Source organism: Scardinius erythrophthalmus, assembly GCF_964197995.2.
Source record: "Scardinius erythrophthalmus genome assembly, chromosome: 4".
In the NCBI taxonomy this organism is placed as follows: domain Eukaryota; kingdom Metazoa; phylum Chordata; class Actinopteri; order Cypriniformes; family Leuciscidae; genus Scardinius; species Scardinius erythrophthalmus.
In genome coordinates, this window is record NC_138224.1 from 6,549,431 (window position 1) to 6,560,488 (window position 11,058).

At 37.4% G+C, this 11,058-nt stretch overlaps 3 protein-coding genes across 3 annotated transcripts in view; 1 reads left to right on the forward strand and 2 right to left on the reverse strand.

The window, feature by feature from the left end:
- Nucleotides 1-287: 287 nt before the first annotated feature.
- LOC308690198 (CD82 antigen) lies at nt 288-6,966 on the reverse strand (the record flags this gene model as incomplete). Its single annotated transcript, XM_081364535.1, has 9 exons — nt 6,895-6,966; nt 5,073-5,175; nt 4,740-4,818; nt 4,398-4,513; nt 4,203-4,301; nt 3,985-4,086; nt 3,711-3,875; nt 3,507-3,590; nt 288-671 (listed from the first exon to the last, which is right to left on the reverse strand). Exons 2-9 carry the CDS (start codon nt 5,136-5,138, stop codon nt 288-290), a joined length of 1,095 nt encoding a protein of 364 aa, XP_081220661.1. The 5' UTR covers nt 5,139-5,175; nt 6,895-6,966.
- On the forward strand, nt 6,211-8,618 carry lsm8 (LSM8 homolog, U6 small nuclear RNA associated). The gene is made up of 4 exons (XM_081364194.1): nt 6,211-6,390; nt 6,905-6,945; nt 8,112-8,239; nt 8,347-8,618. Exons 1-4 carry the CDS (start codon nt 6,360-6,362, stop codon nt 8,435-8,437), a joined length of 291 nt encoding a protein of 96 aa, XP_081220320.1. The 5' UTR covers nt 6,211-6,359; the 3' UTR covers nt 8,438-8,618.
- Nucleotides 8,619-8,621: 3 nt separating this feature from the next.
- The window catches only part of tymp (thymidine phosphorylase), a 15,412-nt gene continuing 12,975 nt past the window's right edge, over nt 8,622-11,058 (reverse strand). The window contains exons 8-10 of the mRNA XM_081364193.1: nt 10,741-10,968; nt 10,403-10,543; nt 8,622-9,872 (exon numbers count right to left, since the gene is read on the reverse strand). Of these exons, the coding sequence (XP_081220319.1) occupies nt 9,715-9,872; nt 10,403-10,543; nt 10,741-10,968 (527 nt within the window). The 3' untranslated portion in view covers nt 8,622-9,714. The remainder of the gene's footprint in view (nt 9,873-10,402; nt 10,544-10,740; nt 10,969-11,058) is intronic.

Sequence of the window (11,058 nt, forward strand, 5' to 3'; positions counted from 1 at the left end):
CTTGTACAGAAATATGTCGAGTTGCCGTTAAAAAGGTTTTGACCTGAGAGGTCTGGAATGAACTTTTCGAGAAGGCGATGCTGGTTGTTTTTAAAATGACAAACGATACCCCTGGGAACAGGCACAAACCTGAACTTAGTGAAACAAAACATGGTCTTATGAGAAGGTTTTAAGTGTCTTTGGTCAGACATAGACTGCAGCTTGCTCTTTGTACAGCATGTTATTTTTAAAACAGCTAATTAGCCCATCCCAATCTGATCACGTTACTCCAGAGAAGAAATCTGGCTTTAGTAATCATCATGATTGTAGCTCTGATGGTAGTTCTGGTGATGCATATACCCCTGATCATAACTGCCATTATAGCTCTGTTGGTGTTGCAAATTATGAGGGCTAGTATTGTACATCTGACTGTTGCCCTGTTCGTAAAATACAGGATTGTTATACTGATCATAATTCTCATCCGCATATTTCCTGTGAGGATAGTTGCCTCTGTCCATTTGAGGGTTAGGGGTTTGGATTTCAAACTGGTGATTTTCTGTACTGTACTGCTGGTGTTCAGGCTCCGCTGCAGGATTGTCCTCCATGGCGTTCAGCAGATTATTGGGATGCAGTTCCCTCGTCTTGCGCCCGATGCATTTGCAGGTTTGGACGCCAAAGATAAACTGAAGAATCTGAGCATTATGAGACAAAGCAATCCAAATGCATTAGATTTGTGCAAGTTTTTTTATATTAAAATACTGGTAAGACTTTACAATAAGGTTCTATTTGTAACACATTAATTAAGTTAACATCCCAGCTAACAACGTTTGGTTCGTAGAACAGATATAATAACGTTCTCTGTTGGTTAGCCAGGAAATCTTTCTTTACATAAATAGAATGTTCCCTGTTTGTTTGAAGAACGTTTGTACCTTCTCAGAAAGTTCACATTAATTTCCACGAACCTCTTTACTCTGGTATAATTTACCCTGCTTTACCTCAGTAATCATCAGCACTGCCACATCCTATATAGTATAAGTGGCATGGAAGCATCAATAATCAGTAGCTTACTTCAAACCATGTCTTGTTTTGATCTATTGTTTAATCATTAGAAATAATCCAAGCACATAAATCATTATATGGAGGATTCAATTAGATTAAATTTGTCCATTAAAATGTAAGATTTCATAGAGCTTGTATGTACGTCGTCGTGCGGCAGCAAGCATCACAACAGAGAAAGAAACCTCAAAGTTGATCCAGGTAAATGTGTGCAAATATATAGGACCCATTATTTTGCCTGGAGCCTCTAAATCACTTAATCCTCCCCTGCTACTGCTAATACATACACAGATTGATACACATAATTTGCATGCTCATACCATCGTCTCTGTGTATCTATTACATCCATAAATCCTGTAGCAGATCTAGGCAGGTGGAGCTGGGGGAGGTGGAGGGGTTCAGAGGAGTTCAGGACTAGCTTACAGCAAACACTGAACCAGATTATTTAAATGTCTCATTGGCTCATTGACAATCTCATTGGCTGCAGGATCAATGATGTAATTGCTTGTAGATTGCATGTAAAGACCAATCAGCCTGCGCCTTCTAGAGTTTCAAGACTGAACTAGATATTAATACATTAACTAACATTAAATTAGTGTGATCTTATGGTAAAGTGCTACCATAATTTCAGTTTAAAGCAGTTTAAAATATTCCAGGTTAAATACAATTTAATCTCAATCCCTAAAAGTGCACTGCATTATGCACTTACCAGGGAGAAATATAAAGTACAACAGTTTTATTTTATTTTATTTTATCTGTACAAGTCAAAAATGCTTATTTTTTTGTAGCCGCGTTTCCATTACCCTTCAAATTGCGCAAATTGAAATTGCGCATTGAAAATACGCTTAATGGAAACACGTCAATTTCGCAAAAACTCCCATTTATCGCAAAAAAGTTTTTACGCTCTCATGAGGTGGTTTTTCAGGCAATTCGAAAAAGGAATATTTCGCAAAACTGCAATGGAAACAGTTTTTGCGCATTTACAGTCACCTGACTTAGAAGACGCTGTGTTTGAGGTCCATGTAGGCCTATTGAGTTGATGAATGTTTACGCAAATAGGCCTAATAATTATTTTATTTTAACATTTAATAGGCTATATTTAGAAGACGCTTTTATGCAAAAAAAAAAGAACAAAGCTGAGCGTGGAGCGCGCACTGCATGGCACGGAGGCGCGGTCGCGAACACTTGCATTTTCCTATCAACAGTGGAAACAACTTAAAAATACTCTATCATTTCTGGTCATACAGAAAATAATAATACATTATTCTCAACTACTTTTATTTGTGTAAACTCACAATAACAAAATAAAACGTTGTGCTTTTGTAAAGTAAAAGAAAACAATCACGCACTTTCATGATCTCCGTAAACTGGAGCGCGAGAACTGAAACAAAATATAGGCTAAAGCTTAAATGTCCACTTTAAAACGAACAAATTCGAATCGAAAGCTTTACCTTCTGATTTTGTAATTCGTATGAAAGGTATTTCTCTCTAAAAGCGCATCTGCTTAACAGCGGAGATGGAGATGTAATTTTAGCCAAAACATAGTTTATTAATAATATTAATGGCTCTTCTCATTCAGCACTGCGGGAAAAACATCAAATCCAGGTTCTGATTTGGCCTTAGAAAACCAGTAAAATCGACATGTTTTCCATATTAATTTGTGACTATTTTAAATGTTTAATAAAGGGGCAAAAAGTCATAAACAAACATCTGAAAATTCTTCGATATTTACTTTTTTGCGCAGCAGCTGGTGTAGCCAGTTCAAATTAAAATTTTGGTGTTCAACTTTGCGTTTTAAAAAGACAACAACCGTTCATTTTTCGTTTTTCAATTACGGGTTAAAAAAGGAAAAATGAATGGACACAAAATAGCCTACATGGATCGTTTGGACAGAATACGAGACAGAGTTCTTTATTAAATTCATTAAAAAAAATACTAATAATTAGACTATAGGAATACTGGATTCTAAATCTCAAAGAAATGCCACAATCAAAACCTCGGAGCAGAAATGAGGGCGAAACACCCAGAAACTCCATGTGTCGTTCGCATTATAAGGGTCTTTCCCTGTCATTAATGCTTGGATAACACGCCACGTCTCCTTCCATTAATAATAATAATAATAATGTCTAATGCGGTGGCTGTGATATTATATAAACCAACGTCAGTTGCCGTGATTTTTGGAATGACTTATCGCGAGAGAAAAAAGGACGTTTTAGTCGCATAACATCGGTTAATGGAAACGCCGTCATTTCGCAATAGTTTTTTATCGATATTTAGATAATAGCGCAAAACATTTGCGCAAATCTGTAATGGAAACGCAGCTAGTGTTACTTACAAGAGAGAAAATACAAGTTCTTTATTTTACTTTAGCTGTATAAGTCCAAGATGTCAACTTGTACTTAACCCAGAATACTATTTTAATTGGTTACATGTTGTGTGAAAAGTAATTTAGTTCTTTACTCTCTCTTTACCTGAATCACAAAAAGGCCAACCTCCATTCCAAGTATTACGGCTATATTCATCTCTAGCCAGTCCCCCAAAACCTTCTCACAGCCCTATCAACCAAAAACAAAAACAACAACAAAAAAAAAAAAACGGTTTTAGTGTGCAAATTAAATCAACAGGGAAAAGATTAAGTAAAGGTTGGGATGATGGAAAAAGGCAACATATGTTACCTTTTCATAGATGTCTGAACCATTTCCAAAGCTGTATGTTCCCTCCAGAATTACAGGGCAGGTACCATTAAAACAGGAACACGGGTAGATGTCAGCCTCTTCCAGGGATTTAATAACTGTGTTATTCCTCCATTCATTTGGGGTCAGTCTACCACAGCATTTTGCCTATACAGCAAAGATAAAAGAAAAAAGTACCTCTATCAAATCACTATAGCTGATTGTCAGATAAGACTGTTGCATTCTTGACCAGTAAAGGTGTAAATCATGTACGTACAGCAGTCTGCACACTGTCAAGAAGTTCCCAGAACGTTTGGGTTTCATTTCCTCCATACTGCCTAATGATGCCGTCCACATTTTCCCTAAGAAATTGCCCAATCTGGTCAACATTCGACATATGCGTTAGGTTAGACAATTTGTTTAATCGTTAAATCAAGCAGTTACTTCTTAGCGAATGTCTCAAGTGAATTTGAAGTCAGCTGTGATTTTCCGTACTGTATTAATAAAGCAAAGACTTGCCTTCTGGCTTTGTATTAATAGCACTAAGGTGATGAAAATCTGACCCAGTATGATGACGATTAAGAAGCACAGATACTGAAGAAGAAAAAAAAAACAGAAAAGATGAAATGTTAACAGCAAGCTTTTAAAACAGCGTAAAAGTTATTATCAGTGTCTTTGTGTCATGCTTACAAATATGATGAAACATCTGCTCTCAAAATAGGCACCAGCACAACCCAGTAAAGACACAACAACCACAACAAGTCCGATGAAAAAGAGCCCTCCAGCCACCACCTTTACGTCCCCTCCTAAGAGACCACACGTTTCACTTCATTAACACCACAAAATCAGATATAAGGACAAACGCACACTCTAAATTGGCTATGGATGGTATAGACTCTTTTTTAAAGAGAGACAACATCTTGCCCTAAAACATTATTATAGGTACTATGGTGCAAATTGCAACAAACATGTATTGTTAAGATAACTCGTATTTTGAGTTGAAACATAATGATAGACTATCACAAAACTTACCGGAGCTGAGAACACTTACAAAGCTGTCTTTGTCAAACAAAATCCAAGCAGAACACGCAAAAATGCTGATGCCAAGAATCTGTCAAGATTATTGAATTTGTTACTTGTTTGTACATGTCATGCATGAATTTAGATGTTTTAATTGAGTCTATGTCTTTATATACTGCTGGCAGAAAACGAGCACATCACATTATGGGCTGAATGTCAATGTCCACTGTATGATTCATATATCTGATTGCTGTCCAGGAAGCTCTTTGTAACTAATAAACATAAGATGTCTCTAAAATCCTTGCCAATAACATACAGATCTATGGTTTATATATTTAATCTTACCACAAAGAAGGAATTGACAAGCATTAGAAAGAATTTCAGGATCTGAAGTTTGTCGTCTGCTTTCATGTTGCCTTTAACAAACCGTTACAGCTTCACATGAAACCTAAAAGAGGTTGTTTGGAAACAGACAACAAGTCAAGTCAAGTTGTATATCAACACAAATATAAGTTACAAAAAGACCATATTCCTTGAAGAATAGCATTCACAAAGAAATTAAAAACAAAATACTGATTAACACATCAAAACTACCTGTCAATTGAGTGCCACAGGAATTCACTTTCAAAGGTTTGATTTACCTGTATTGCTAAACCAGTTTTCCTTGTTATTTGTCCGATTTGGAATGGTAAAAATCTAAACTGTCTGATGTTTTTACATTATACATCCATTTTTCTTCTGTGGTTCACCGTTCAAGTAGCGTATGTGTATTTCATATACCATCTGGTAACATAATGTTTCCTGGAGATCCTTGTAATGTATCTCAGGCTTAAAGTTCACTTCCTCATAACAACATAAATGATTAACTTTAACAATCACTTGTGTTGTGCTTTTACGCCCGCATGTGCCCAGTGTTAATGAGGGGTTTTGACAGGGTTCAGAATGTGAAAAATGATTTCCCTTTGCTGTGCAATGGTTTGTTTAGTTTTTTGTTGTTTCACCAACTAATAAAAAGGTAGCAAGAAGTACCATGGTTTGATGGCTTTTGGACATGAAACCATTGTCATGACAATTTTGGAAATATAGGGTAACTAGTTGGACTTGTATCCTGATTATAATAAAATAATATTTGAACTACCTTGGAATTCCAAGTAAATATCATTAGTATGATAATCATTTAATAGGAATCAAAGTAGCATCTGATATCATCACGGTACCATTACACAACACTTTTGTGTTGTTAATGCCATCGTCAACATCATCATCATCAGTACTTCCATCGGCCCCCACTGTGACATTTCCAACAATTTGCCTTTTCAACAAGAACCGATTCTAATCTCAGACTCAAAAGCTGCTCGTTAGAAACTATACGTATATAGATAGACCCTACTTGAAGAAACCGGAAGAAACATACAGCCTGCGCCATCTGCTGGACTACATATTCTCTGACTACATAAATGACCATATGTTCTATTGCTCCTACTCGACTAGTACTGCCTGTAGCTGAGCTTGATCGGTCATCGGCTACTCAAGTCTCTCCGTTTTCATTTCCGGCTCAGGTCGCAGCTGAACGAATGTGTTTCGTTGTAGTTTTGCTCGAGCCCAGGTGGATTTAAACACGCACCAACAGAGATGTCTACCGCTCTCGAGAGTTACATTAACCGTATCCTTTGCAGCATTTCGTGATAAGCACATTGGCAGTGTTGTAGCTCAATGAATGTGGGCATTTTGTTGTTTTAATGACATTGTTTATGTTTCAATGGACGCGAGATGTGGCGCGCGAGCAAGCGATTTAGCGTGTAATGAACGTGATAAAGCCATCATCGCGTTGTAGTGTGCATTTACTACATAACAGTACTGTAAATGCACAATGCATGGATAAATTGTGTCTGGTTATGTGTTTGTACAATGTATATACTAGCATGCATGTCTGATGATTATATTTAATTAATAGAAATAATGCTATTTAAGCATGCATAATATGCTATTTGACTCTGTGTACTACATTATATACGTTAATGTAATATTTAAATGTGAACCGCCTAAGTAGTAGTAGTGTGTGTGTGTGTGTGTGTGTGTGTGTGTGTGTGTGTGTGTGTGTGTTTGTGTGTGTGTTAGAGATATGTGATGTGTAGCTTCACTGCTGTCTTTATAAGCCTGAACTCACATATTTCAAGGGACGGTTGCCATCGTCACATCAGATGGCAGGATGATTGTGGTGAGTTTTTCTCAATAAACATTGTCTGTGTTAGGGGTGGGCGATATCTCGATATTTACGATATATCGAGATATTTTTTAAACTCGATATGGATTTTGACATATCGTATATATCGATATATTGTTTATATTTAATTCTGATTTCGCCAATTTGCTTGTTTGCCTTCTCTGTGCTGTGCTCGCCCCCGCCCTCGCGTGTTGTCTCATTCAAGTCCCCCGAGTCCGGTCAGGCACATCAATCTTTCCCCGCCCAGCGAGTGCTTGAAGTGCGTCAGAAACAGCGCGCGCGCGATCAGTTGTTGTTGGTATTTTTTTGTGTAGCGTCGCCTCTCGCCGCATTGCTTTTGTTTGAGGGCGCTTAACACACTCACACTTAACATGCTCCCCTAGAAACGGGCCTGGCAGCTCGCGCCAGCTCTAGACACGTTGAAAGTTTCCTGATTTGACGGATGGCCGAATTTACATGACACATTATAAATTAGCATTAGCCTAAGTTACCTATTCTGCTATATACAGTGCCGAAAAGAAGAGAAGAAGATAAAGGTGGATAAAGACAGAGGTAAAGTGATGTAATGAATGAACAGTTTATCTAATTGCATAGTAGTCAGATACTATAATTTAATGGCAGTTATTTTTACCTTAAACTTTATGCTAGCAGTTGTTCTGAGTTCCCCAGAGGCCCCAGACAGTGTGATTTTGTAACAATCATGTCAATTTTTAGATGCATTTTTATCACTTTTTTTTATTAATGTTTTACTCTAGAGTTGTGCAGTTTTTGGGGGATATATGGCATTTTTTTTTTTTTTTTGCCAAAATTAGTAATGATATTTCTATACAGGTTTATTAAAAATAGTACAATATGTATTATTTCTTCCTTTATTTTACAGTTAAATTGATTATTTTTTTTTATGCTGCAGAAGCACTTTGTTCCTACATGAACAGCCTACCTATTTGCACTTCAATAAAAAAAGACTGTGTTATTTGGCATATTTGTTTTTGCAGTAGTTTTTGGGGGGTTATTTTTCCTGTAAAGATATCGAGATATATATCGTATATCGAGATATAGCAAAATATATCGAGATATATTTTTTGCTCCATATCGCCCAGCCCTAGTCTGTGTGCATTAATAAAGGAGCCTGCTTATGACATTTATTGTCTTGATCTTAGGGGACGCTAAAGGGTTTCGATCAGACAATCAACCTCATCCTGGATGAAAGCCACGAGCGGGTGTTCAGCTCTTCCCAGGGAGTGGAGCAGGTGGTTCTGGGATTGTATATTGTCAGAGGGGATAATGTGTAAGTATTATGCTCCTAGTATTTCTCATACTTGTTTACATTGGATCAAAAGTCATTGGATTTTTGAAGCCATAAAAGTAACAGACTTGTATGCTTATTTGTTTAAGGGCTGTAATTGGTGAAATCGATGAAGAAACAGATTCTGCGCTGGATCTTGGAAACATAAGAGCAGAACCGCTGAACTCTGTGGTGCACTGATGCCTCCCAAACAAGGACAGAAACATCCACATTTAGATGAAACTCCCCATCTCTTACCCTAGGAAATCTGCAGGCATCGAAAATCAGCTATATTATTTGCCATTTTTAATCTTGAAGAAAATAGACTGAGTGCATATCCTTTTTTACGTGTGTTGAAATAAAAAAAGAAAAGTGGAAATTATTTGATTTAAATATTTCTTTATTTCTGATGGAGGGGAAAAAAAGACTGATGTAAGTATCCGATTCCTGTCAAAATTTTAACTTTAGCAAGACTGTCATAAATATAAACTGTATATATGAATCTCTCAAAGAAATATCCAGGTCATATTTTACACCAAAGTCATAAAGAAAATGAAGCAAATTTTTAGGGTCAAAATGTTTTTATTTATATAAAGGAAGTGTCTTTGTCTATCTATCTATATATATAAAACTATGGCCAAGATATGTTTTCAGATTTCCAAAACCAGCTATTTAAGCATGTAGAGAATCTGCACATTACATCAGCGGTTCACACTATGCTGTCATGTTACATGGCAGCAAAGAACACCTTACCATCAATACAAACTCATTTTATTACAAAGAAAAATATAATCACTATTAGTTGGTCTGATTAAATACACAAGAGAAAAATATAAATGAAGCACCAGGGTTATGTTTTATGGGTGTTTTGAAGTGCACATTAATTTTGAAAAACCTAAATAGAATTCACTTTGTGGAATCAGATTCCTTTTACCTTCTGACAGATAAATATCGTTGGGTATCATCATGGATGCTTCCAAGAAGAACGAGAGCGGACCCTGTTTTCTGAGAACACGGTACATGCTGTGCGGTTTTAGCCCCGAAATCGCCAACAAATGCTGAAGTTACTGATCATAGATGTTTGTGGCCTGTTATGCTGCAGTTCATCTACTAGTCAGTGGTGGCAGCAGTCATCCACTATACCAGTGTCCTCAATCCTGCTCCAGGAGATCCACCTTCCAGCTCCTGATCCAGCACACCTGCCTGTAATCTACAGGTTCGGTCTGAAGGCCATGATCGTCTGGTTTAGAGCTTTGCAGGAAGGCAGATCTCCAGGACAGGATTGAGCAGAACTGGGCTATAGGAATATTTCAGCTACTGGTAAGCAAATATGTTTAAAGATTTTCCAGATAGAGCTCAAAGGTCAGTGTCGCTTTTTTGTCTGTCATGCTCTTCTTGTAAAACCTCCCTAGAGCTTCATGTAAAGAACATTGTTTCTAAGGATCAGTACATTCCCAATGAAACATGCTTTACAAGCTTTAAGACATGTTGGGATTGTTTGGTCTGATGAATTCTGCCACACACGACACTGGATTGTATTCGTTGAGGCTGCCAATGACCAAAGCTTTCTCCAGGACAGAATACTGGTGTGTACTCAGATCTGGGCTATTGTGATGAATCCTGATCCATGGGTCACCTGCCAAATGAATCAGTAGGGTATCAACACAGATTTGTCTTAAACACTACAGAGATTTAGGCTGTGTTTGAAATACAGTACAACTCATACTATTTTTTTTGCTGCAAGTATACTGTGCACAGCATACAAATGTTCTATAAAATGTTTTTCACATTTGCGAAAATGTTTAAAGTAGATACAACCATAGCATGCCATCGTGGGTGATGTTTCCCACATTGCAATTTGTCCTTCCATTTCCAGTGTGATAAATGAACCAGGAGCAAAATTTAAATAAATCTTGACTAATTTTTTATAGGATTGCCAAAAGTCTTATGCCAAAGTTAAAAATTACACTTAAAATGAACTACAGTTAAAAATAACAGCATTTCTGAGATTGCTGAAGACATGCAATGTGGTAACGTCATGTGACATTTTTAAATGTTTATTGTTGCATATTGAATACTTCTTCATATACCATTTTTAATAGTAGTCTGTATGATATTTAGTAAGCAGTATATATTCCACTATAATTGAGATAGATCGAGACTAACCTCTCTTTACTTGCTGTCCCATCTTAACCAAGATCTCTGCTCCCACGCTATGATCTATTTTCTCTCCCGATTTAGTACGTCCCGCCCCTAACTTGTGCAGCACTTCAGCCAGGGCCATAGCATCAATGTCCAAAACGGCTCCTGTCAATCAAACAGTTCACACATACACACAATGGCTGCTGCTGAGATAATGGACGTGATGATTGCATGCAGATGAATAACAGTGAATATTAATAGCGAGCTCTGTGCGATCTGTTTATAATCATGCCTGTGCTGCAAGTGTTATGTAAAAGAATTAACATATTTGATTCTCAAACGAGAACATGGAACATAATTACCATCATCTGGCACCGGAAGCTCCGTCTGATGTTCTGCACGCCTCATGTGCCGAAAGTAGTCGGTCTTGTCTGAGCACAGGGAACTTGCAACATCTGCAGACACGCCCTGAGCCTCCAGCATCGCCTGGAACTTCTTCAGGGCTTCTCCATTCTTCAGCTTTAGAGCAATTTCCTTTTTCGCACTCTCTTGAGTAAAGCTGGGGTCAGACATGCACAGGAGATGTCCACCTAAATATAATAACACCTTTTATGCTTCCTTATCGCAGACATTTGTGGACAATTTGTCTTGAAGAACATCACAATTGGACATTTGGTTCC